The sequence below is a fragment of the Mesocricetus auratus genome, unplaced genomic scaffold, assembly GCF_017639785.1.
Source record: "Mesocricetus auratus isolate SY011 unplaced genomic scaffold, BCM_Maur_2.0 Super-Scaffold_100031, whole genome shotgun sequence".
In the NCBI taxonomy this organism is placed as follows: domain Eukaryota; kingdom Metazoa; phylum Chordata; class Mammalia; order Rodentia; family Cricetidae; genus Mesocricetus; species Mesocricetus auratus.
In genome coordinates, this window is record NW_024429212.1 from 1,262,980 (window position 1) to 1,290,047 (window position 27,068).

The 27,068-nt window shown below is 45.7% G+C and overlaps 2 protein-coding genes across 3 annotated transcripts in view; one reads left to right on the plus strand and one right to left on the minus strand.

Annotated features, from left to right (window-relative positions):
• Window positions 1–27,068, minus strand: part of Mcph1 (microcephalin 1) — a 191,418-nt gene that overhangs the window by 65,214 nt on the left and 99,136 nt on the right. The gene's annotated exons all lie outside the window — the stretch shown is intronic.
• Window positions 1–27,068, plus strand: part of Angpt2 (angiopoietin 2) — a 51,335-nt gene that overhangs the window by 4,106 nt on the left and 20,161 nt on the right. Inside the window, exons 2-3 of the mRNA XM_005082601.4 lie at window positions 22,819–22,974; window positions 26,414–26,535. Coding sequence (XP_005082658.1) covers window positions 22,819–22,974; window positions 26,414–26,535 — 278 coding nt within the window. The remainder of the gene's footprint in view (window positions 1–22,818; window positions 22,975–26,413; window positions 26,536–27,068) is intronic.

A 27,068-nucleotide genomic window follows, 5' to 3' on the forward strand; every position in this document is an offset into this window, starting at 1 on the left:
AGATAAGATGACTAAACCAACTGTTTTAGATCTCGGGGAAACAATTGCTATGATTATGGTCATTATATATTAGCATCATCATTGTGGGGCGTGGGAGGATGATTTCACTAGGGTTGAGAAGGGTAGTGTGCATGAAGGGTGCAGATACAGTACAGCGTGTAACTTTCACTAGAGCAATACCGCAAGTGTGTGCCTAGCACAATATGTGCCAATTCTTCTTGGTGCACAAGGATACATGTTTACTATACATGGATATGGAATTTATTTACTGCAGTCAGGCGGTCTCTGCCTATCAAATTGGGTCGCTAGATGTGCTGGATTAACTATTAACTATACGGAGCTGATTAGCTAAGAAATGACTTCCTTCATACCATCTCACTTCCTGTTGAGTTTCAATGCTGATATTGGAAAGTCTGTCTGACTTTGACTAAAATGGGTCTATACAGTTACCAAACAAGTGGTGATTCAGAGGTTCATCTGCAAGCCAGTCTCTCTACCTAAAAGCTCACAAGGATACTGAGGCCCGTGATGCTTATTTTATTCTGACACATACAATAACAGAAAAATTGGGGCTGGAGAGATGGCTCAGTGGCTGACTTACCTGCCACACAAGCATGATAGTCCCTGGCACCATGTGAAAACTAGGCATGGTGTCATGCATCTGTGACTCCAGCATTTGCTGGGTAGTACAGAGATGGACAGGGCCCTGCAGTTCACTAATTTAGCTGAATTGGTGAGGTTCAGAATCAGTGAGATCTTGATTCATAAGTAAGTGGAGAGCAACTAAGAGAGACATTCCACATTTGCCTCTGGCTTCCATTTGGGTACAGAAATTTATACCCCCCCCACACACGAAATTCTAAATTTTTCTGTATTTGTGTTTAAAAAGACAAGTTAAAACCAACCCTATCACCAGATAGACACTTTAAAAAATAAAAATATTAAGAAAGATAGAGGCAAAGTTAAAATAAAAAATGCATGCCTTTAATCCCAGCACTTGGGAGGCAGAGGCAGGCAGATCTCTGTAAATTCTAGGACAGCCAGGACTACATAGTGAGACCCTGTTTAAAAATGACAGAATCCAGAACCAAAAAAGCCGTCAAGTCAGACTGTGAAAAGATCTCCAGACCTTCCTTCAGGACTTACACTAGCTGCTTAGTGTGGTCAATATAAAGACCTATAGCTTTCCTTCTCATCACACAGATTGTGGTATTCTGTGTACCACAGCCAGACTATTTCTTGGCTTACAGAGTCACAAGAAAAGAGGCCAGAAAAAAGAAATGGGGAGGGGAGGAACATCCGAGTTAAGGCCCAGCGTGTATGGGAGCAAGGTGTAAGGGAAGGAGGGCCACCTGTGACGGAGTCAAGGCAAGGGAGGAAGGAGAACCTGGATTAAAGTCCAGTGTATACAGGGGCAAGGGTGACAGGAAAGGCAAGAGAGAAAGTGGGCAGGGCTGACCGTTATGACAAAGACAGATGGAGGTACTTTGTATCTTTCCATCACTGCCCATGATATGAGGACAGACCAGGAGAGCTGCAGGACTTCCTGAGTTGGGATCAACACGGTGTGTGCAATGGACCATGGGCAGACTACTAAAATCATGGGTCAAACTTTGAAGATTTTTTTCTATTACTTTGTAATAAACGACAAGGTACCCTCTGCCTTTGTGACTGTGAGTCTCTCTCTCTCTCTCTCTCTCTCTCTCTCTCTCTCTCTCTCTCTCTCTCTCTCTCTCTCTCTCTCTCTCTCTGTGTGTGTCTATCAACTCTGTAGAATGTACACTTCAGAAACAGGCTTTGTCAAAAAGCACAAAGACTCACTCTATTAAACAGGACTGAGCAAGATGTTGCCAATTTTCTTCTTTGTCTTCTCCTGACATGAAGGAACCTCTTACACAGAGCAGTGCTTTCCCAACCTTCCTGATGCTGTGACCCTAATACAGTTCCTCACACTGTAGTGACCCCCAGCCATAACATTGTTTTCATTGCTACTTCATAACTACAATTTTGATACCGCTAAGAATCATAATGCAAATATATCTGTTTTCTGATGGTCTTAGGCAGCTCCTATGAAAGGGTCACTTGACCTCCAGAGGGGTCATGACCCACAGATTAAGAACCACTGCTCTAGAGTCTTCTCTGTGATATAAAGAAAGCCCCCCGGTTTCTGTCAGACTTTTTAGCTCTGAAGCAGTAGCAGTAACGTTAGAATGGGAGGTTCTATGTGTGGCACAAGCTCACTTGAAAGTGCCTTGGTATCTCTAATCAGGTCTGGTGGATGCAGTCTCCCCCATGTACCAGCTTATTCACCGGTGTGATAACACCATGTTCTGTGTAGCTCAGAGGTCCTGAGGAGCTCAGAGAGAGGAAGAGTGTGTAAGCTCTCCCTCCTCTGACTGTAGGGGAACCTGTGGCAGCTGGAGAGATGCCAGGCAGGGCAGAGAGGGGCACATGAATATGGATTTGAACAGAAGTGCCATGTTTTTTTGAAGCTTGCTGACGTGAGTGGGCGAGTACCATCATTAATGTGGAGGCGTTTCTTGTTCAGGGTCGAAGCCACTGGAGTTCATTTATTTGTTCAAAAAATATTGACTGAGGGGCTCCAAGTGTCCAGAATGTGTTTGCTGTGGATGCTGGGCTAAGTGGAAGGGGAGGAGACTGCTTGAGAATGTGGCCTGGAGGGACCTTGTGGATCCGGACCCGCACCACTCAGAGGGATGGATACAGGCCTGCTAGGGGTGTTGACAGTGTGTGAGGGCAATGTGAACTGGTCACTGCCAAGAAACGTACAAAATGAAAATCACAATGATTTCTGAATGGACACGCCTCATGTTTTGGAAATGGCCAATACACAGTTCAAAGGCAGGCTTGGGCTACAAGAGATACAGCTTCTAAAATAACCATTAAACACATCAATGTAAAACAAATGCCTACAGACAAATATTTTAAAGCATGTGGAATGAAGGATGATGTTTATATATAGCCAGACTCGACAATAATTTAACTTTCAGTTAGAGATGAAAAGGAAGTGGACCTGAAAGGTTCAGCAACCTGGCCCACATCCAGAGTCAGTAATGTGTGCACATCCTGCACTCAGCAGACCCAGCAGAGTGGACAACTCTCCCACCAGGGACCTGGACTGTTTCCCATCTAGCATCTTTAGCATGGGCAGGACCAAAGATGGCTGGATACCAGCACCACATGCATGTTTAAGGTGGGATAAAACCGAATGATTTGATGAAAATAAAAGGTTAAAACACAGGCAATGCTGTAATTAAAAGTTTTTTTTAACCAGTTTAATGGGATTGAAATGACTATTTCATGTGCCGTTTTAAAAGAAGGGACAGACGTTGCCCTCCTCCACTTAAACTCTAAGTCTGGTGTGTCTAGCTGGGTGTCTTTAAATGAGTATTTTAATTAGATTTTTCCCTATGAAATTACCTAACTTTCACATTCGAATCCTAGCCTGTACCAATTGGCAAAAGATGTGAACCTCCAAACATCAGACAAGTGGACCTAATCCTTCCCCCAGAAACACTCCTCCAACGTTAAGAACTATTATCTTTGCAACCCAAGGATAATCAATTACAGGGCGTCCTCAACATCCTTTCCCCACAGGGATCCTCAAAGGGCAATTTTTCTTCCTCAGTTCTTCCTATGAACAACATTTCATATCTGTGAATAAACCTTAGAATCAATTTGATAATGCAAGAAAATATTAAAGCAGCACTCAATGTTTTTAAAAATGTAACCAAATTAAATTTAAAATATCATTTAAAAATATAGCTTTATGGAAACAGATTTCATATTTTTATGGAAAATGGAGAATTCTTCAAAAAAAGAAAATGGAGAATTCTTAAGGGATGGGTACTGGAAATGTATTATTTTATCATGCTAATGAAGTCTCAGAGAGAATGAGCAATTTTTGTGTGGTGAATATTTATTATTGTTATCTGCCTTTTGGGGGGGATTATAAGGTACTACAGAAAGCAAACACCCAGGCTTCCCCATTTATTTTGTCACATTCCATCAAGAACAACTGGGCATGTGTGGCTACTTCTTCCAATTTCCCGGCATTCCTGTTTGAGGGGAGTGGCTCAGTTTTCCTGGGTGGCTTGCTTTGGTTATCAATGTGGCCGTGAAGACCACCAATCAAGTCACCCTGTCCTAAGAGGATTCCTGAGCCTTCCAGGACATATATCTGAACCTCCCCTACAATTGTTCTTGCAAATTCGTAAAAGGAAGGGTAAGCCTGGATTTAGACTCATGTCTGCTTAGGTTTTTTGTTTTTGTTTTGTTGTTTGGTATTGGGAATTAGACCCAGAGCCTGTGCATGCCAGGAAAAGTCTCTCTACTTCTGAGCTATATCCCCAACTCTGGGATCCCACTGAAATCTACACAAACTGATTATTTCTATTTTGGCAGCCTGGAAGGTATCTTGGGAGTAACAGTCAACAGCAAAAGGGTGGCTGGGGGGGATATGTCATGAAATTGTCTGCACATGGATTTACAGCAAGGAGGCCCCCCTTCTCAGCATAACTTGCTGGGTTGTATGACACTTTGAAAGGCCTTTAGCATAAAGATCGATTTTCTGTTCCAAGATGTACTGGAGAGGGAGCTGGGAAGCTGCCCACCCACTCTGGCTGAGGGACCTCTGGGCTCTCAAGACCACCAACCAGAAGGAAAAGGGGTGAAAACATTAACATTGTTCCAGACAATTTGTTTCTGGCCAGAGCCAGCCTCAGGAATTTTGCCAAACTCAAGCAATGGGAGGTAATACCGGGGTGGGCGGGGGAACAACACTTTGATGTTCAACCAGGGTATGGAATAGAGTCAGTCATTCTATACCAGAGAGAGAGAGGTCTGGATGTATGTTTATAAGGTTTACGTGTTGTGTCCACACTGTTATCACTGTATGATTTGCTTTGAGTTTACTTCCCTGGGTTGTCTGTGTTTGCACATTTACTTAACCATAAAACAAACCATTAGAAGTCAAGTATTTTCACTGGCCTTTGTTGACATGCTTGTGTGTGTGTGTGTGTGTGTGTGTGAGAGAGAGAGAGAGAGAGAGAGAGAGAGAGAGAGAGAGAGAGAGAGAGAGAGAGAGAGAGAGAGAGAGAGAGAGTGTGTGTGTGCGCATGCACACTTGGCAGTTCCAGCATCATAGTTTTGAGCTAAGAGATTCCCCAGCTACTGCCTATACAGCCTCCCTCATTATCAGTATCCCATACTGCAGGGGGAGAGCTGCCAACCAGCACAGGCATATTTATCAGTCACAATCCATGGTGGAACCTTGAGTTCATTTTGTGGCTTTAGAGTGACATTTTTGTATTCTAGCATTTCATACAAAATGTCTCCAATGCCTCCCCCCAAGTCCTCGGTACCTCAACTACCCTTCCCTTCAACATCCCCCACAGTCACCAATCCCTCCTGTCTCCTTCAGAATGCCATGTACGTAGAGTCACACACACAGTCGTTCAGTCTTTTGCTTACTCAGTGGCATTTTAGGAGCAGAGTTAGCCACTCAATATCTGCTTAGTCACCCTTTGCTTCCCTCAGCTAAGGGCACTGCTTAAAACCAGGGCTTTCTTATGTTAACAGTGGTGAGCTCACAGCACAGTCACATGCTTCCAACAATGCCTGTGGGAGCAGCTGTGCACTGGAAACTGTCAGAGGCTGTATAAGGGACAAACTGCAACTGGGATGAATTGATTGGTGATATCAGATCAGAGCCATGCTTATCAAGATGCTCACAGGACCTAACGCTTTTGGTTCTGGCCAACTACTATGCTGTCTGGGGTAGGGCCCAGAGAGCATCTCTGCTCTTACAGTACCTAAGTACCTTTCAACATGGAACAGGAGGGCTGTGAGCAAATGTTTCTTTCTGCATTATCACCCCAAGAAGGGCTTCTCTGGAGATGGGCGTGCCCGACAGTCGTCCACTACATGCCCTGTCCTGCTCCTGTTGTACTCACCCGTTAAAATGGCTACTTCTTCTCTTTGAGTACACTTTTAGCACTTCAGGCTTTGGGAGTTTGTCTGCAACCGGGAGGGGGTGCCTCAGCATGCTTTGTTGTTCAGCAAAGCCAGAACCACATCTATGCTAATGACAGTCCCATACCACCTTCTAGACAGTGATCGGGCAGCTCACCAGTCAACCTGCATGCCCGGCTGGACAAGATGCAAAATTACTCAGAGGCAGTGTTTCCTCTGAGTTTTCGAACCATTTTTTCTGCTATTAAATGTCTAGAATCAACAGATGATATCAATCTTTGGGGTATCTACTAGATAATGATAAACATTAGTCTGAAGATAACTGGAGTCTTGAGTTTTATTAGACTATCTAGTCTTTGGAATCTTGAGCACTTATTAGATACAGATGTAGCCTTAAAATTCCCTGAAGAAACTGGGCTCCTTAACGGGAAAATTTGGTGAAAAAATGCTGCTAGAGAGACTGCATTACATTTTGCTGAGTGACATAAAACCATCAAAATTCCAACCACAAGCTAATTATCTGTTTAACATTCATGGTATGTTTGTGAAAACCCTTATTATTTTTAACTGCAAAGAAACTTATTTGATCTTAATAAAGGGTTAACAGGGATTTCTGACAAGTATAATTTTAACTACATTGTACAGTGAAATGTTCTCAGAAGTGGTGATAGTTGGGACAAAGACATATTAATTAAAAATGAAGACTAATCAGAACTATTCCCAAAGGTAATAGTTGTTCATTTTATAATTTGTAACCAACTTTAGCCCATACTAAATCTGGTTCCCTTTGGAGGGAGCTAACGATGACAGATCCATAGCAGCTTCTCCTTTTAATTGCAGTTTTACAAAAGAATCATATGATACTAAGAATCTTCAGTCTTGTTCAGCTTACTCCCATGTAGGGAAGATGTTCTCGTCTCCATCCAGAGAAGAGACTCAACTCAGGAGGACACTGGGGGACAGTGCAGCTTCCTGTGATAAGGCAGATTTTCCGTGGCCTCAGACAGTGGTCTGTACCGCCTCTTGTGTCCTCAGGACACACAGTAGACTTCATCTTGTTCCCTAAACCTGTCACTGCACACAGCTTCCACTTCTAGAACACACCTGCCATGCTAAATGAGCAGGAAACAAGGGAGGAGAAGCAGGGGGCCCAGTTCTGGCAGACTGCTCGGCGGTGAGTACAGAGATAGAAGTGTCCTGCTGCGTGAGGGACAGGGGCCACAAGGCAGGGGCTTACCTCCACATGGGAACATGGAACCAACCCTGCAGACAGAGGCTGTCCTACTTCCCTCAGGTTCTGCCTTTCACAGGACCCAGACTGAGAGGCAGAGCTCTGAGACCCATGGGATTTAACTTCCATGCAACTAATCTGAGGGATCACAGATGCAAACCATTCCTGAGGCCATAAGCCTGGTGTGCAGAAAGATCTGGAGACAGGAGGAGGGCAGGTGATGTCTTCAGGGGTGGGGAGGATTCATGAACAAGGTCGTTATGAAGATGGGAAGGTCACTTTCAAAGCCCGGCTAAACAAGCCTGGAAGAGCAAGTCAGGTCCCATTGCCCCTGCTCCTTGTTTCACCGTTCACCCACCGGGTGAGGTTTCGTAGTTACTCCCTTTTGGACTGCTGGCTCAGCTGCCTTAGACCCTGGGCTATGCTGTATTATGAAACTTAGCTCAGCTTTCAAGGAGTAAATTATACAGCCTGCAGCCCACTCATCCCTAGCACATAATTTGATGAATATACTCTCACATGTCTGTTTAATGACACCCCAGGCCAGCACATGGAGGAGGTCCAGCATAGCTGATGGCTTTTGTGTCCCCCTCCCTGGTTGGGTCCTCTCTGCTCAAGGCTAATCTTTATTTTGCTACCAACTACAGGTTTATGTAACCATGTTTTAAATTTCATATAACTGGAGCAGTGCAGTCTATACTTCTGCCCAGTGGTTTTATTTTTTCAATGACTCATTCATGGTGCTGCATGCATTGAAGTGAGCTCCCATGGTTACTGGGGAGTGATTTGTTATGTAGCACAATTTCCATACCCGAGTGCGCTAGTTCAGGTGGATGTGTGCTCTTTTCATAGAAGTCAATACTTCAATGCTTCTCTGTTGGCCAAACTCATATGCACTGTTATCTTTGGAGTCTATACTGTTAGAATGACTTAAAAGCAGTCTGGCATGAATTCCAAGATCAACTTATTTTCTAACGAAATCTGCCATTCAGAGCCCATGCTGAGTAGTGGTCTTGGTGTTCATTCTTGAGGTGTTGAGGGAGAACTCTGAAGTGAGAGATTATTTCTGTGGATTTAAGTACAAATATAATAAATTTCCCCCAAGGCTATGGTCAGAGGTTAGAACGGAGACAAGGGAGACTCAAGAGATGGAGAAGTGAGGCGGGGATGGGAGAAAGGGTCAGGTGTCCTGGTGCTGCTCACTCAGACAGGAAGCTGCTACCTGGTCCCTGTCATCTGCCTTTCCCATCATTGGGGGTGGGGGGTGGGGCGAAGGTCTGGCACACACAAGGTGTCCAAAGTAGAGTTTGCTTCTGTGAGCTCTGGGAGTTTTCTTCCTTTCCTAGGTCTTTCTGGACAGCATTGCCCTCCGACAGGTGTGCTCACTGAACACAGCTCACGCCAGCTCCTCTCCTAGAGCTTGCTTCCTGAGCAGTTACTAGGATCACACAAATGCATGAGAAAGGTGTCATGAGAACCGAGTTCTTGTGCTGAAATTGGCCCATGTGGGGCTCCTAGCTGTTGGGGATAACGACATACATAGAGGAGGATTCTCACCCTGACTCCTAGTTTTGCATTGTCATTTTGGAGGCACTTGCTCTCTTAGTAGGGGCTTTGCTCTCAAAGGCAATGCAAGCCATAGAGGCTGGGGGCTGTAGGGTTTAGGAATGAGGAAAGATACTGCTTGGTCTGCACCTACCAGCTGGAAAATACCGGAACATGGGAAAAGTGCTGGGGGCAAATCCTTCACTTAGACTCTGTCTTTGGCCTTGAAAGTCACGGGGGGGGAGGGCAGGATTCCAAGGAACCTAATATTCAGAATGTAAACCCCAACAAGTGGCCAGACTCCAGGGTAGGTCCTTCCATTGGGGACTCAGTAAGCTGCGAGGTTAAAACTGGCAGCCACACTTCTTAAATCTGAAACGCAATTCCTCCTAGAGCCAAGGGAAGCTGGCTCATGGGATCAAGACCAAATCACAGGATAACCACAGTGAGCTCTGGCTTAAAAATGGGGCAGGGAGATTCATGTTTTGACCGAAACAAACAAACTGATCGAACAATAGGAAGAAAACTCCAGCTACTGCAGACTTCTGAGCTTGCCCCTCATTCCCACCAGGCGAGCCAGGCAGGGCGGGCTCTGAGTGACCTGTGGAACTCATGTCACTGCGGCTCTGACAAAGAAGTGCACTCAGATGGTCTCAGTGATACCAATACAAGCCACTAGGAAGTGGCAGACAGGGCCAGCTGCTCTGCGATGCAGAGTGGTACTGCAGCCCCTAACCTCATTGGTAAGTACAACATAGCTCTTAAAATTCACTCCCCCTTTCACTTTGTGAGTAAAAAAATCTAAGCATGCAGAAAGAAAGTTCGGTCTGAATGGCATGCTTTTTATAACTCATGGCAGTGGAGTGAAAGGGGACAGGAATTTTCCACTAGCTTCCATTTGAACAGCCGTGCATGCAAGGCAAGAGGGCTGAGGGGAGGGGGCAGACCTCCAGAACTGCGGTTAATTATGGGAAAATGAGTCAAGTCCCTTGCACTGTCACCACAAACATTTGGAGAAACAGGCTGAGCTTTACTCCCAAATGGTTGTAGCACTCAAGTCAATTCGCCTTTTCTGCATAACTCAGAGTTCCAGAATTGTTCACCTAATGACGAGGACAGGACATGTGCAGACTAAGATCACCCTTTGAAAGTCAATGCTCACGTTGTGTTTCCGTCTGCCACTCAAACAAACCAGCCCGGGGCGAGCACAGAATCACACGGCACCTGTACACTGCTCTGAGAGTCATGCTACCAAGCACTCTCTGCTTTGAAAAGCTGCTTGCCTATAGAGGGCGGAGCCTGCAAACCAACTAACAAGGAACAAGGTTGCTGGTTTTACTTTAGCTTTTCGACACAGTGTTTCTCTATGTAGCCTTGGCTGTCCTGGAACTTGCTTTGTAGACAAGGCTGGTCTTGAACTCACAGAGATCCATCTGCCTGCCTCTGCCCCCTGAGTACTGGGATTAAAGGCATGCGCCACTACTGCTGGCTTGGTTGCTGTTTTTAATGCCAAAAGTTTTTTTAAAAAAATACTGAAGTCTAAGACTTTTGCTAAGGCCTAAGACGACTCAGCAGTTCTATTTGTGTTTCTAGTTTTCCAACAAGCACACAGACAGCAACTAAAGGTAATACCTTGACTGCAGGCAGGAAAAGGGGAGGGAGGGTTGGTTTCCATTGCACCAAAGGCAAGGCTTTGTGCAGTGTCTTACCAATCTTCTTCAGTTCCTGGCATCCAAAGTATCTCACTAGTTACTGCCCGACCCCCCACCCCAGGACTCCTAGGTGGAAAGGAATACTTAATAAATGAACTGGCTGATATATTAGGTCCAAATACTTAACTACTTCGTAGTCATTTCAAAACATAAATGCACATGAATTACAAGAAATAAATGATGGTTTCTTAAGTTTTTTTTTTTTTCTTTTCTGAGACCAAGTGTTTCTATGTAGCCTAGGTCTGTCTCAAATTTGTCTCAGTTTTCTGAATGGATTAGTTTCTTATGCATTAATGGAGTGGACTAAGCCTATAGGCACTGCACAGCTTCTTTGGAGTCAAAGTGGACACTGCCCCTGTACCTTCTAGTCCATCTTCTATCCCGCTGGGCTTGCTTTCTGCAACAGTGACCACCAGAAACTCAGATTTGCAGAAGGACAATGAGACATTATAACTGAGGGGCCCAGGACCCCTGTTTCTTCTAACAGTTGGCAGAGTTGAACGCTGTGGGTTTTCCTGGAGCATTTAAAACTTCCCTCCATGGTGTTACTGCTTGCTGCAAGGGATTCAGGCTGCCTTGGTGTGTACTTTGGAATCTGCTCATTTGTTCAAATTAGTTTTGGAATGCTAATCTATCACAGTAGGTTGCTTCCTCCTCTTCCACCTATTTGAAGCCAGGTCTCCTGTTGCCCAAGCTACCCTTGAACTCATTCTGCAGTGGAGGATGGCCACGAACCTGTGATACTTCTGCCTCCACCTCCTTAGTGACAGGATTACAGGTGTTGGTAACCATGACGAGTTTATGTGATGCTAGGGACTGAACCCACAGCTTCATACACTGTGACAAATGGGCTCCGTGACCAGCTCCACAGTATTTCTATGTCAGTTTTCTCAATAAGGAATGGGAAGCTTGAAAATGTTGGCCCGGTCAATAATGAATATGGAACTGAGCTGGGATTCGCCTCTGCTGCAGAGGTGCCTAGAGGACAGCTTCAAAGACAGACCTATAGACACAGACATAGACATAGACACACACCCTCCCTAGCCACACTCAGCCCCGACACAGCCATCTCACTCAGGTTTCCACATTGCCACTCAAATGCATGACACAGTGCATTAGGAACTAAACCTGGAACGAAATCCAACCAGTTCTGTTATTTCTCAGAGCACTATGGCCTCATTCGTTGGGCACTCGGCAGAGCCACCACTCACAGCATAGCTTATGTTCTCCCTGCTGCTGAACTCCATCGAAATGCAATGCATGACTCAGACATTTATTTACTTGTTATTTATTTTTAGACTAATGGGAACTGTATGAATTCTTTCTTGGGCTTCCAAGGGCACATGCCTTTTATGCTTGATCCGGAAAGAGTCATGGTTTGGAATGTTAAATTACTAATTTACCTAACTGCATCCTTTAACCCTCCCTGGGCAGCTAGAATGGTATCATCCACAGTTCTAGGAGAGGGAACTCACATTCCCAAGCTCACTCTCCAGGCATTATGTAGATAGTCCCAGGTAAAAGGCAGAAATACAAAGTCACCCATTTTAAGCAACATCATACTATGACAGTAAAATACACTACATATTTCATTTCAAACACCTTCCCCTTTAAAGCTCTTTTTGTTGAGTTATAAAATGCAGGGAATACATAGGACACTATGACATCAAACTTACAGATTTATATTGTCTTTAAGAAGAGAGTTCATTGAATAACTTGTTCCTAGGATAGGTCAACATGTGAAGTATTCTATTGTCTGTCTGTAATCTTTGTGTGTGTGTGCATATGTACCCTTGCATGCGTGCATGCATGTGTGTGTGTGCGTGCGTGCGTGTGTTTGTGTGTGTGTGTATGTGTGTGTGTGTCTAGTCCAATCAGTGAGCTCCAGGTTCAGTGAGAGGCCCTGTCTTAAGAGAATAAAGCAGGGGGCTGGAGAGATGGCTCAGAGGTTAAGAGCACTGACTGCTCTTCCAGAGGTCCTGAGTTCAATTCCCAGCAACCACATGGTAGCTCACAACTATCCATAATGAGATCTGGTGCCCTCTTCTGGCCTGCAGAGATACATGCAGGGAGAATGTTGTATTCACAATAAATAAATAAATAAATCTAAAAAAAAAAAAAAGAGAGAGAGAGAGAGAGAATAAAGCAGAGTGCCAGAGCAGATACAAAGTTGTCTTCCTTCGCCTCTACACACACAAAGACAGACACACAGACACACACACAGTCACATAAGCACACATAAAAACTAAAAGAGTTATATTCAGTTTGGAGTAGCATGCCTTCATTTTATGGTCAAATTGTTTTTCTGTTTCTATCCCTGCCTGGAGCTCCGCTCCTTCTCCAACATGAATGAGTCCCGAAACAGAAATCTGAGCAACTCCCTCTGTACAGAAGTCAGAAGCAATACCAGCCCTGAGCTGGAATGCTGGAATGAGAAGCTCGGCACAGTGTGTATTTTGTGGTAGCTACTTGCTTATTTTGGGTTAGGAGACATAATTAGACACTCGATGATTTGCCTGAAGTCATAATCACCATTTGCAGTTCCCAGTTGAGCCTCTTCTCATCCACAGGACCCAGGACATGTGGTCTGCAGGGCAGTGGTGATGGACTGTAAGCCACAGGCAGAAGTGGAACATGTGCAGGGATTTTCTAGAGTCTTACAAAGTGAACACTGGTCCTAGATTAACCACCACAATTACACTGATAAGTACTTCATATGCGTGCCATCGACTTCAGGTCAGGAAATTAACATACATTATAATTAGGAGAAAAAGTCACACGGTCCTGCCCCATTCCCTGATGAGTGCTGAGTGCTGCCTTGCTTTCCCTGCACTGTGCTGCATCCTCGCATAGCCCAGGCTTGTCTTAATCTGCTGCCTAGATGAGCATGGTAGATGAGCACGACTTTATACTGCTGACTCCATCCCGAGGGCTGAGAGAGCAAGCGTTTACCACTGCGCCTGCTTGTAAGATCGTGCTCAGGGTCAAGTCAGGGCCTGGTGGATGGTGGGCAATCACTCTGTCAACCGAGCTACAGTCTCAGACCCTGAAGTATTCTCTTTCTCTTTCAAAATTAAGTATGTATACGTATCCAGGTATGACTGGTCTTGTCTGCAATCTCAGACATGGGAGGCAGATTGAGGAAGGAGAGTCATGAGCTCGAGGACAGGCTTGCAAAATGCTACATAGAGTTCCAGGTCAGCCTGGGCACCATGAGACTGACTCAAGACAAAATAAAGTCATATAAAAACCAAAAACCTGCTGATCAGATCTAAGACGAGTTTGCTGAATTGTTTAAAGATATATTTTAACTTTAAAAACTGGTATGTAAAGCAAGGCCTTGTGAAATATTTTGTATTTGTAATGTGAGTTATAAAAAGATTGGTCACTTTTAGCTTCAGTAAGATGCAGGCACATGTGCAGTCCTGTGAAATATGTATACACAAGGGACTACAAGTATGAAAATAAATATGAAAAAACTGTAGCCTTAAACACTTGGAAGAGTGGGAACGGAACCAGAGGTTAAAGGAGAGATAATCTAATCCAACACAAGAAGATGATTTTTTCCCCCGCTAACTAGGTCAGAAAAGCAAAGTTTAGTTGTAATGAAATCATTAAATTAGAGAAGCTGTGGCCAACAAGATGAAGAGCATCCAGTGGTCTGAGATCTCCTGGTGTTATACTTCAGTGTCTCTCCAGGTTTGCATCACTACACGTTAATGAAGAGGGGACACATACACATATGCCCCCACCCCACTCCCACAGATGTACCAGGCTTTCCAACCTAGGGCAAAGCATAAAGAAGGATGCTCAGCTAAGAGAGGGAAGACTATCCAGGAGAAAGGCAACATCCACTGAGAAAGTGCCTGCCATCAGTTCAGGATGGGGGCAACACTACAGAGTTGTGGGTAAAGGCCAGCAGGTGTACGCTGCCATGGGTAAAGAGGGCTGGTGCACACTGTTGTAACTGAAGGCAGGCAGGTGCACGACTGAGTCTTCATGGAGCTAACCCTGTCTACTTTTTAGCAGCTCAAACTTCTCTCCATTGAAAGCCTTTGCCTGCTTGAACTGGTACTAGAGAGAGGAAATGAAGAAGTGGCCGGCATCTGTCCGTAGCGGAAGCACACGGCAGGGCACACTGTGAGATACATCTCTGAAGCCTACACTTAAGCCCTGCACTTCCAGGCTCACCTTACCCTTAATAACAAGTCAGATGAGCTAGTTAACCTCCCTAGCAGATGTATGGCAGAAGCCTGTGGAATCTGCTGGATGCGACTCCTTTGCTGAGGTTAAAAGGAATTTCTTCTTCTCCATACTTTGGCTGCTCAGGCTTAGGCGAGGTTATGCCTTGCTTGTTCTCTTGTAGGGACTGCAGCTGGCATTTCCGGTCTGCATTCTCACCCTCTCCGACGGGTCATTTTCAGATTTGCTGTTGCTCTCCCACACAGCCACCACACAAATTGTTGGCTGGAAGCATATAATCAAAGGCCACATTTGACACAGCTCAAACCCCCCACCCTATCCACTGCTCCATCAGCCTGCAGAATCGGGTCTAGGGACACTGGAAGAAACATTGAAGGTTTCGGAGTCTCAATTTCACCTTACCGAGAAGCCCTCAGAGAGGCACCCTGATGCCATGGGGCATACTTTTGGTGGCTACTTTCAACCCTTGGGGCCATTCCCAGACACTGGCCTTGATGTGGACCCCTGGCTGACTCTACTTGGTGATAACACAGTGAGAGCCCTAGGAATCCAGCCCAAGGCATGGGTATCTACAGGGCCACCATGCTCTCTGAAGGGCAGTTCAGGGTCCCCCTGGTCTTCTGGGGATCTCACCAGTAACCAGTGTGGCAGCCAACAGAATCCTCATGTTTGAACTGACTGTCCCTCCTTGCTGCCTTCCTCAGCCATCCTCCATGGCCACTCTCTGGGACTACTTCCTAAATAAACTTCCTGTATGCCTGCCTGGGTCTCAGGCTCTGATCCTGGGGAAACCCAAGCTAAGAATGTGAGAACCCACTGAGATTAAGAGAGAGAGAGAGAGAGAGGGAGGGAGGGAGGGAGGGAGGGGGGAGGGAGGGAGGGAGGGAGGGGGAGGGAGGGAGGGAGGGAGGGAGGGAGGGAGGGAGGGAGGGAGGGAGGGAGGGAGGGAGGGAGGGAGGGAGAGAGAGAGGGAGGATATAAAGAGCACTCTGCTACAGCATGTTGGACGGCTCTGCTTTGCGGATGGACATCTCTGCAAGGTGGAGCGGGCCTCCTGTGCTCTGACAGGTATTGGATAGACATGTGCACCCCAAGAGCTCTCTAGAGGACACTTTTATAAAGTGTGACATCTTGTACTAAATAAAATGTCCACACACTCCTCCAAGTTTCGTTAAACCTGCACACACTCGGAGCGGCGGCTGCTGAGGGAAAAGGCCGGGTTTTGAAGCAGGGATAGTAGAGTAGGCACAGCAGCAGAGGGGTGTGGGCACATGCAGAGGCACCCCAACGATGCAGGGAAGAACACAGTCACAGAAAGATAAGAACAAAGCAGGTGGAACTTGGCAGTGCAGTGTGCAGGAAGCATGCAGACGCAGTTAAGATGTGTCATCCCAGGAGCCGGGGACAAGACTGCCAACCAGGGCCTGCAGTTCCCGCCTATGGTTTCTTGATGCACAGGGGTCACCAAATGCCACTTCGTCTCTTCATGCTGATGAAGGTAGCAAGAGGCTAGCTTGTCTGGACCTTGCATCAGATAACAGAAAGTCACTCAGATTAACCCATGAGGAAAAAAGAAAATTGGTGTTCTTGGAAGACCTTACCCAGGCTGGGGTCCATGGCCACGGCAAATGGAAGCAGGACTGCTGTTTAAGAAAAGTCCTATGAGCCAACCACCCCAGGAGCCTGGGCCAGAGGCCTGGCTTCTGTCTACATCTGCATTAAGCTGCCTTATGCTAGCTAACTATGCAAAGGAGGCAAACCTGGAGAGCAGAGGTGGGCGATTTGCTCTGGTGTGGGTGTCACAAGGCCATAGAGTGTAAGATGGTTTACAAACATGATAGTCAGGAAGACACTTGCTTCCTAGCTCTGGGGACATCAAAACATGACATGTAACCTGTGCTGATGTGTCTCTGTCGATAGGCCTGCCACGTGTATCCTAGGAAGACGGAGGTTTCTCTGAAGCATGAGCCTCCTGCGCTATCCCCTTTAATCTCAGCATCCCCCAGCAACACTGCTGAGAACACAGATGCTTAGGCAGCAAAAGCTAGGAACTTGGAAACCAAAACCAACAAAGCAGCGCTATGAGGAGGGGGAGGGTCCAGACACTGCCACTTTTCTGTCCAGAGACCTCAGAAGATGCCTCAGAGTTTCCCCCTGACAAAGGCTAGAGAACATTAGGTCAAAAGCTATCCCCACACAGCCACAGCATCCCTGGATTTAATAATCTTGTCCTCAGAATTGCAAACTAATTATAAGAGCAAATGTTTGGGTTCTTGTTTCTAAGGGTGTTTATGGAAACAGTTACAGAAATTTAGTATCTGAAATGAACATGAGCAGTCACTTCCAGTGGTGGATTTCACAATAAATTCAACAGTATATATATATAAATCAGAGTGCACCCTTGCTCCAGGACCACAGAGAGGGAGAGTATGAACACAGGAGGGGAAGGGCTCAAGGGACAGGTGTGTTGGGAGGTATTGAGTAGTCTTATTATGCAGGGGAGATTGGGGTCCCTTCTTGGGGGTACCTAGTCTTATTATGTAAGAATTTAAGAATGGATTCAAGTGGAAGCTTAAAGACAATTTATTAGAGTTTGAAAGAAAAGCAATGCAGTGCAGGTAAGATACAAATCTTAGTAGCAGCTATCCAGAAGAGGCGAATGGAGAAGGAAAGGGAAAAGGCTCTACCATTTGAGCTGGCATGGAAACTAGTCACGAGGTGGACAAAGAGCACATGGCAGTGAGAGGAGCTGTGAACAGAAAGGAAGCCCAGAGTGTTAGGGGAAACAAGCTCAGTGAAGAGACAGAGAGAAGAGGAGATGTTAGTATTTTTTAGTAATTCCGAAGACTCGGCAGGCTTCAGGAGCAGCGTGGCATGGTTGCACTCTGTAACAGACCAAGTTAGGGGTGAGGATTCTGGGACAGAAAAACACAGTATCTCATTAAAGGGCTAATTATTCCTCCTACCTCTTTAGAGTGGCTTAAGGTAAGTCTGCCTTCCCAGGGTTAGTCCTTTGGCCAGGTGACTGACCTGGCCCAATTGCCATGTTAGGTGACTCTCATCGACCCCATTGATCCCCTATCCTTGGCCACAGGAGTTATTTTCTTAGTGTGCCTTTATTGCTACTCTAATATTTGCAAGCAGGCACAGCAGGAAGGTCATATGACCCAGAAATTCAGACTGCTCTGGTTTAGATTTAGTTTGTACACGTCTCCCAGTGATTTGTGTGGTGGAAGCTTTGTCCCCAGTGTCACAGTTTTGGGAAATGATGGGACCCATCATTTGGGAGTCTAGCCATAGGTCACTTGGGGGCACTGCACTAAGAAGGGATTGAAGTAGTTCTCCTGGGACCCTAGTTAGGTCTTCCAAGTGTCGTTATGAAGGAGCAAGACTGTCCCCTCATGGTCTTTCTGGTTTCTCCCTTTCACGTGAACTCCTGCTCTGATAACCTGGGCTGTCATGCTGCCAGGGAGAGTGTCCATCATGCCCTTGGGCTTTGAGTTTCTTGAACTGTGAGCTAATTGGGCCCAAGTCCTTGCACACACTAGGCATGACTCTGCTTCTGACCCATTCACTGAACCTGATTACACCTCTTTCCTTTCCAAACTACCCAGCCTCTGGTGTTCTTTCTTCACAACAAAACCAGAATAACACAGAGGTCAGAGAGATTAGCGGATGTCAGTCCTGAACATTACCAAGTGAAAGTGTGGTGATTCCTTTCCAGACAAAGTCAGGGAGCAATGTGAGCCACAGAGGGATCAAATTTATATTGAGTTTCCCTTACTCTGAAGGCAGGGTGGTGGGGGAGAAGGCAGGGACCTCCTTAAGGTCTAAAGGAAAAGGTGGGGGACAGGGACAGGAACACATAGCTGAAAAGTTGCTGCACCCTGATAAGCCTCTCCATTGATGCAGCAACCCAAATCAGACCAAATCAAACCCAATTAGGAAAAGCCCACGTTTAGTGGATAAAATGCTCCTAGATGATTTTCCAGCCACCCAGAAAGGAGACAAAAAGAGAGATAGGAAAACCACATGTTTTCTGTTTCCTGGGGGGCAGTTTAAAGAAGTGATCTTAAGCATCTCTGGGGGGGGTCATCATTTGGCAGGCTTTCTGAGATGTGGCAGGGTTTGGAGAGAGATGGGGGAGAGGGCTTGGGGTAGAACTTACACCAGAACATTCCAGGCTCTTTGGGTACATGGATATCAGGGGCTAGGGTGAAGCTTCCACCAGAGCAACCACCATGGGGGAAGGGCTCATTGAGGTAAAAAGAAGTAAAGGACTGACCAGGCATGCAGGGTTCACCAGTATTGTAAGCGCTTGGTAGGCAGACAGGAGGATCACAGGATCAAGACCAGGCCTGGCTATAAGGGACCCGGTTACAAAACAAACAAGGATAAAGACAAGACCCTCCTTCCCTTCCTCTGTCTCATCTGTCAGAACAGTTACAGTATTTTGTTTACCAAGGGAGGCGATAGCCCAGCATGTGTTCAAGGAAACATCAAATTATTTTTTTATTTCCCAGTAAAGCAGTTCTACTTAGCATCTACTAGTATCTTCAACTAGCATCTGTTGTTGCTAAGGGGCCAACATCAGACCCCAAAGCTGAAGACAATTCTAGCAAACTACACGTGCTCTCTTTTCTCCAGCAAAGTGCAAGATGGCTCTTCTTTCAATCTAAAGAATAAGGAAGCTAGCCAGAGAGATAGTTTAATGTACAGCCAGCCTGCATGGCTGTCTCACAAATAGACTTACTTTTCCTGTCAAATCCGATCATTCAAAAGGCAAAGGCGGTAATTAAACCTTAGAACATATTTGACATTACACACACACACACACACACACACACACACACACACACACACACACAGACACATACATGCACGTGCGAGAGCATGAGAGGTATATCGTGTGTGTGTGTGTGTGTGTGCGTGTGTGTTAATGTATTATGACAGACAGCTGAGCTTTGATTTGCTGCCAAGCTTTATGGATTGTATTAGGAGTATGTCCAACATTGAACAACAATGCTCTCCAATTACAGAATCATGGCGGGCTGTAGTGTTAGAACCAGAGTTCCCCTGCATTCTGAGCACAGGGACTTAGGATCAGCATTCCAGAAGCGCTTTAAGCATTAGAAGTAAACATCCAAACACAGGGTGACCTCTCACAGGTATGCAGGGATCTTTCTAGATCACAGTCCCTGCATGATCACAGGAAGCTGATATCAAAGGTGCATGTGCAGCTTGAGTATGTCAAACTGCATGCATGGGATGGAGTAAGACCCATGCCCCTCCATGGGGAGGCCCAAGGAGGTTCCTAGAGCTGTTGTTGGTAACAGCTGCCAAGTGCGGGTGACAGGAAAGGGACCCATGGGGGAACAGCTATTTATCCAGTCCCCCATCAAGTTGACTTCTTATACCAGAATGGGCTTCACCGTGCAGATTTCTGCTGTCATGGATTAAAAGCAACAAGAAACACTGACTGAAAAGACATCCCGGGTGGTTAAGTAAGGACCAGGGACAGGGCAGTTTCCAGGTCTATCTCTCTCTGTGGACTGGCTGAGAGCTTCATGTGTATAGAGTTAGTCTTAGATTCTCTGAGATGTCATGATTTGCAGAAAGGCAACAGTATGATGGATACCTTCATTTGGAAAGGACTATCTTCACATTTTCCTATGAACAACCATAAACTCCCCATCTCACAATTACTACTAGTCTTTGGAGAGGAAAAGCAGATTCTTCTGTCATGACACTCTTGGTGTTGATAATTTTTGATTCAGGGCTTTCTTTTTCTTTTCATTGTGCTTAAGCTAGCCAAGCACTTTACCACCAAACTAGACCCCCTGCCCTGATTCTAGGCTTTCTTGTTGGTCAGCATGGCTGTGGTCTAGTGAGGTGGTTTGCTGTAAGCACATGAAACCCAGGATAGGAAGGTAGCCTCAGGCCACTTCTGAGTCAGTTATATCACTGCTGGCTGTTAAAAGGCTAAATGTCCTTCGAGGCTTTGGGGATAAGATAACACGTGCTTGCAAGCACTAGCTCTCAGCTGGCCATTCCGAGCTCACAGAGACCCTCGAGGACTGAGGTGTGGCAAGTGATCAACAGACACTCAGGTTCCAACAGGCCTTGCTGCTGCTGGGCGGCTTCTGAAGAGTCAATGTCCTCTTCCTTGAGCAGCTTATGGCTTCACTTCCAGTGCCTTGGTGTAAAACTGGTCACTTGATGTTACTGTGGGTGGGTCACTTTCCCCACCCTGCATATCTCAAGATGCTGTCACGAAAAGGAACCGCATTTAATTGATTCATAAGCATTACACGGAGTATATCCAAGTACATGGCTTTGTCACCCTCCCCTGTCTCTTCCTGAGTTACTGACCTTTTAGAATTTCTTGTCTTGAAGCTTAGAAAAAGGGTAAGGAAATGAGGAAATTTTATTTAAAAAAATAAGCTTTTTTTTTTTTTAGAGCTCCTAGGTCTAATTTTAAATTGGATCTTGAGTCTAAATGTCCCCTTTACAAACAATCTTCTCCTGTCTCTTGACAGTTGCAACCACATTTGACCCAGTAGCTTGGAAAAGAGGAGGGAGGTGTTGGAAGGTTTATTTTCCCTCTCTAGTTTCATGCTTCAGAGTGAGAAAGGGGAAGCCAACATCTTCACTTAACCAGGCTTGTCGACTGTTGTTTCTGAGCATAGATCTACACTTCAGGCTCAGGGCCTCTTCCTAGTTCCAGACTTCTAGAATATATCTCTGGATAGACTGTCTTTGCTGGGGGTGGAGAGGAACGAGGCATGGAGGACAGTTCTGAATGAGTTGTGACCCAGGCTCACAAACACATGTTGCCCATTCATTTCTGGAGGCCGTGCATTCAGGACACTACACTAAGCCTGGCACAGGCCTGACGGAGGTCAGTGGAGACCAGCATTTGAGGGTAGACTGCTTGCTACACACAGCCATTGGAGCTTTACACCGTTTCACTCCATGTCATCGTGGAGGCTTCAACTTCAAGCTTTCATAAATGACCACAGAGCTTTAGGACTCTGTATTCCAGGCGTCTGTACTGGCCTGCCCTTGGGGTTCTGACAGGACACGCTCTCAGCTGCAGCCACTAAGAGCATCACCTGTGCCTATTAACTATGTTCCCTTTTTAAAAGGCCTTGACCACCTCCCATCTCTCTGTCTCTGCCTGTCTCTCTTCCCCCCTTCTCTCTCTGCCTCTCTCTTCTCTTCTGCTGCTCCTGTCCCCATAGGCCTGTCTCCCTCCTCCCCTCCCCCCTTTTCCCATTCACTTTCCCCCAATTAAAAAAACCCTCCAAACAAGCTCTGTCACATGGTGTCTTTTTCTTGAGTGTTGCTTTTAAAAATTACAATGAACATGTCACACTGCTCAATAACCAAAGAACATTGGTCAGCTTGACTGCTAACTATCCAGAAAGCCTGTGTAGGAGGTGGGAGACCGTGGACAGGGCAGCACCCAAAGCAAACACACTGTGGGAGAGCATATAGTTAAGAATGCAAACCCACGGACTGCACAGCACCCATCAGGAGACACAACATGAGGCCCACCAACAAGGACGCCCTTGACCAGAGAAGAACTCAGAAACTCCCACACTGCTTCCGTACTCTTCAAGGCAGAAGTGAAGAGTCACTGGTCAATGTTTAAGAAGGTGACTTTGATGACTGAACCGGTGACCCTCTGTAGAGACTTAAAGAAAGGTGCTGGACTCGGATTTCATATTCAGGTTAACACAAAAAACACTCTACTTTGCACAAGAAGAATAAAAATAAGTTTTGTCTCTGAGCTATAGTTTGGGCCAATCAAGAGCTCTCATCATCAGACTTACCAATTTAAAAAGGAAATTGAATTTTTAAGCACGGAGTAACTCACGAGCAATGATGTAGAAGCATAGCCTTATTTTTGAGGTGCTCGACTGAGCCATTGGAAATGCTAACTTACATACAAGGAAATCGGTGTCCAAAAGTCCGTGTTAAGCAGTAGAGCCAGGGTCCTGGCTGCTAAGCCTTCTCACCACCCTAAAAACAGTGTTTTAGAAAAGGGGCAAATGGCAAGCACTTAGGAACCGGGCTTCTAGCCACTGTCTAACTAACGACTGTCTGTCCATCACTTGCTCCTCCTAGCTGGAGAACTACATCCAGGACAACATGAAGAAGGAGATGGTGGAGATACAGCAGAATGTGGTGCAGAACCAGACGGCCGTGATGATAGAGATCGGAACTAGCCTGCTGAACCAGACAGCGGCCCAGACTCGGAAACTGACTGACGTGGAGGCCCAAGTACGTGACGGACAAACCCCTTGGTGCAGCAGCTGACAGACCACGTGCCTGTGGCTGGCTGTGCAGTGGGGTAATGGGAAGGCAGACACTGGCTGTGCAGGAAGGTGGCGGCTTCAGGACTGAGGAGTTAAGGGGCAGCCGGGACTCTGAGAAGCCAATGGGTTTTCACAACTGGGGCTAAATTTATTTATTCAATTTATTCAGGGGCCCCCTAGCTATATGCATGTTATCCACGGCTTAATATGCTAAGATAAATGTTCCTTCCCTTCGCTGGCCTCTTCTAGGCCCGAGACACTATTTTCCATCTCCAAGTTCTGCTTTGCATATTTGAGAAGTAGAAACCATGAAGCAGAGAGCTGAAGCCTTGCTCTTCAATCTAGCCCTGGAGTCGAGATAACTGTTAACGAAGTTTGTGGAGTGGATTCTTAGAGGGAGTCCTGACAGCCTGCAGGGGCACAGACAGGGCATGACTCGGAGCCAAGAGTCCCAAGGCAGAACGAGTGAGCCTGGGCAGCTGCTCGAGTTTCTGCAAGTCTGCTTCCTGAATCCCAATCTTACTTCTTGGAAGCTTAGAAGTTAGTGTCATCATTCTCTGAGCTCCATCAATCCTTTAGAAAACAACAGAAGGTTCCCACTGTAAACTGCCCCAACATTTAGTACCCCTGCTGCTTGAACCAGACTTCAGCACAAGACAGCCTGATTCCCATAAGAGAAACCACTAGCCTCTCAGACCCTGAGACACTGCTAGTGTGGCGACAATCATCATTCAGAGTCTCTCTATAAACTGGTTTCATTGAGAAAACAGTAGATCAAAAACAACAGAGTAAGGAATTATTTGCTTATCATCTTTCAACAATGTCAGCCATTTAGGAAACACTATAAAGAAACACACATTTCCCACAGATCACAAGGCACTGAGATATAATCCTGTTTGTTAACATGAAGAGATAGAGTAATTTAAAAAGAAACAATGTGTGTATGGATCAAGTCAACTGATAAAATAAAATAGTAATGGTTAAGTGACATTCTGTAGATTTTGACAGTAACTCTGGGGGGCTATCATGTTCTTCTGAAACGTCCCTTAATCACAATATAGCATTTTTTGTCTCTTTTTCTGATACAAGCAATAAAGTTAGGACACAGAACAAGTCTGCAAACCTTTGTGACATCCGGTGTAAGATCACAGGATTTCAAAAATGCCACTACGAAGTTAGACATCCTATGACTGAGGCTAACAGGAAAACAGGCCAGGGATGGAGAGAAAACAGCTGCAGAGTCCAAATAAACACATCAGTGCAGGTGAGCCCGAGGAAGGACACGGAGGCTGACTGAGGTTCTCAGTCCATTTGACAGCAACTGTTGGTCACGTAACGAGTGGTATGGAATAGGTCCCATAAAACAGGAACATTTCTGGTTAGATGCACAATTCTTCTAGACTGCCAGAGTGAGCTTATTAGACATCGTACACAGCTGGAGGTTTGAGGTCTTACAGCCATTATCTGACCTGGACAACATAGTACCAGCTAACTCAGAACCTTGAGGTCTGTCTATACAACCCCTTTCAGAAGTGACGTGAAGAAAGCTGGGTGTGGTGGTGCCCATCCCTAAGGCCATTGCTCCCATAGCATGATGGGAAGCAGAGACAGAACTCTCTAGACAATTGGGGGCTGACTAGCCTGGAGCACACATCACAGCAGAAGCAAGATGAACCCTGCCTCAATAAGGCAGAAGAAGAGAACCAAGTGCTAATGGTGTCCTCTGACCACTATATGTGTGCCATGGCATGTGCGTACCTCTACACAGACACTACCCTCTCTCCCCTAGTATACACACACAATTCTTATGTCAAACAGGGTCTTTTTTTTTTGATTTTTCAAGACAGGGTTCTCTGTAGTTTTGGAGGTTGTCCTGGAACTAGCTCTTGTAGACCAGGCTAGTCTCGAACTCGCCTGCCTCTGCCTCCCGAGTGCTGGGATTAAAGGCGTGCTCCACTACCGCCCAGCCAGGTTCCCTACTGGCATGTTTCTCCGCCTCTCCCAAATCTGCCCTCATTCCGTATTTCTCAAGTTGTCCTGTTCCTTAACGAATAGACTGGTATAGAATGTCTGTAGAGAGAAAACAGAGGCCAACGCTGTCCTGCTGGCACAGCAGCTACAGGCCAGTCCTTTGCTCATTTCCAGAAGTGCTCTGCTATGACCTCAGCCAGGCTTGACAAGGACCAGACATGCCCGGCACCTGCATGGTGAGACAGGCCAGGGCTATGCTGATGACAAGGACCCCCACAAACAATGATTCTTTTTCAAGGTCTCTGGTTGCTGGGCAACAATTCAGACTTCCATTAACAGGTGATATCACATCCTGAGTGACACCACACAAGGATGTGAGTAGTTGATTCTTCCTGCTGGGAGGCAGCCAGGCACCAAAGAGCCCACACAATGGGCAGCGCTGGCTTCCACGGGATATTGAGATTTCATTATTCCCTAATTGGCCAGAAGGACTTTTAAAATAGGAACAAGAAAAATAGAACAGAAGAAAGAAAAGGCTTAACAAGTGGGTATCAGCAGGCTAACAATGAGCTTTCACTTTCACACGGGGAGCATGTGACTCCGACCTTTTGTCCACGGACAGAAAGTTTTGAGCAGAGGGAAATTATTTAAAATAAAATTATTAGGTTTATTTAGTTTGCATGCAAGCTGTGTATGTGTGTGTGTGTGTGTGTGTGTGTGTGTGTGTGTGTGTGTGTAGGTCAAAGGACAATTTGCAGGAGTTTGCTGTATCCTGGGGAGTGGACTTGGGTCACCTGGCTTGGTGGCAAGTGTCTTTCCTCACTGAACCATCCTGCTAGGCTAACTTTTGATCTATAAAGTCGTTATTTAGTATCACCACTTGCTATGCTATATAAAACAATAGAATAGTATAGAAGCAGTAACATAATAAGTTATTTGATACTAGTTGTTTTCCAGAGTTGTTACTCATTTACTACGAAAGGAGTAATACAGTTAGGCGTGTTCTATGACACCAAAATCTTTATGGGCATAAAAAAATGGCTAAATCCAGATGGGGGAGGAACACTCCAGGCCCATCTCATACTGAGGAGCTACTGGCAGTTAACAGCTGCTTGGGAAGGGAGAATCTTTCTTTTCTTTCTTTTAAATGTGTGAGCACTGGAAAATCTCCCGTGCTGCAGCGGACAGATCCTCTTCCCAAACTCATATGGGTAGCACTACTTTGACTTGGTTATTAAAAAGCCATTGGGCAGAGGCTGTGTGTGGGGGGAGAGTTGGAAGATGGAAATGGAAGCAAGAAAAACCATGTGTCAAGACAAGACAGTCGAGTTAATGAATAATATGCGGTCTGATCACTTGGACGACTGAATCAAGAAAGGGCATACATTGTACTAATCAGGGCGGTAGGCAGTAATTCTGTCTGTTATATGCAGGTATTAAACCAGACAACCAGACTCGAGTTGCAGCTTCTCCAACATTCTATTTCTACCAACAAACTGGAAAAGCAGATTTTGGATCAGACCAGTGAAATAAACAAACTACAAGATAAGAACAGGTAATAACACTACAAAATACTTGATATTCCAAACTGTACCCTTTCTAGATACATACCCTACCCACGGCTATAAGCATAGCTTCCCCAAAAGGATGGATTTCTGCCTGGAACATATATGGGTCAGAGGCTCTGAGAATAAGAGACAAGGAGAATCTAGAGAAAATTTCTAAACTGACACAAACATCTCATTAGTCTTGAAGTTTGTTTTTCATTCTGGGCCTTTAAAGACCCAAATCTGCTCAACATTATGTAGTTTAGTCCACACAAATACTGTCTGAGGCCTTAAATGTCAACTTGACACATTTCTTGGTCTTGGGGTGGGGGTGGGGTTTCTCACTTTGTAATTCTAGCTTGCCTAGAACTTACTATGTAGACCAGGATGGCCTTGGACTCCGAGATCTGCCTGTCCCTGCTTCCCTCATGCTGCGATTAAAGGCGTGTGCAGCCCTACCTGGTGGGGACCTTGTTTCTTGTAAGATGAAGCACGCCAGGGGAAGCTGGAAGACAGTATCTGTCTCACTGTGTAATACTTT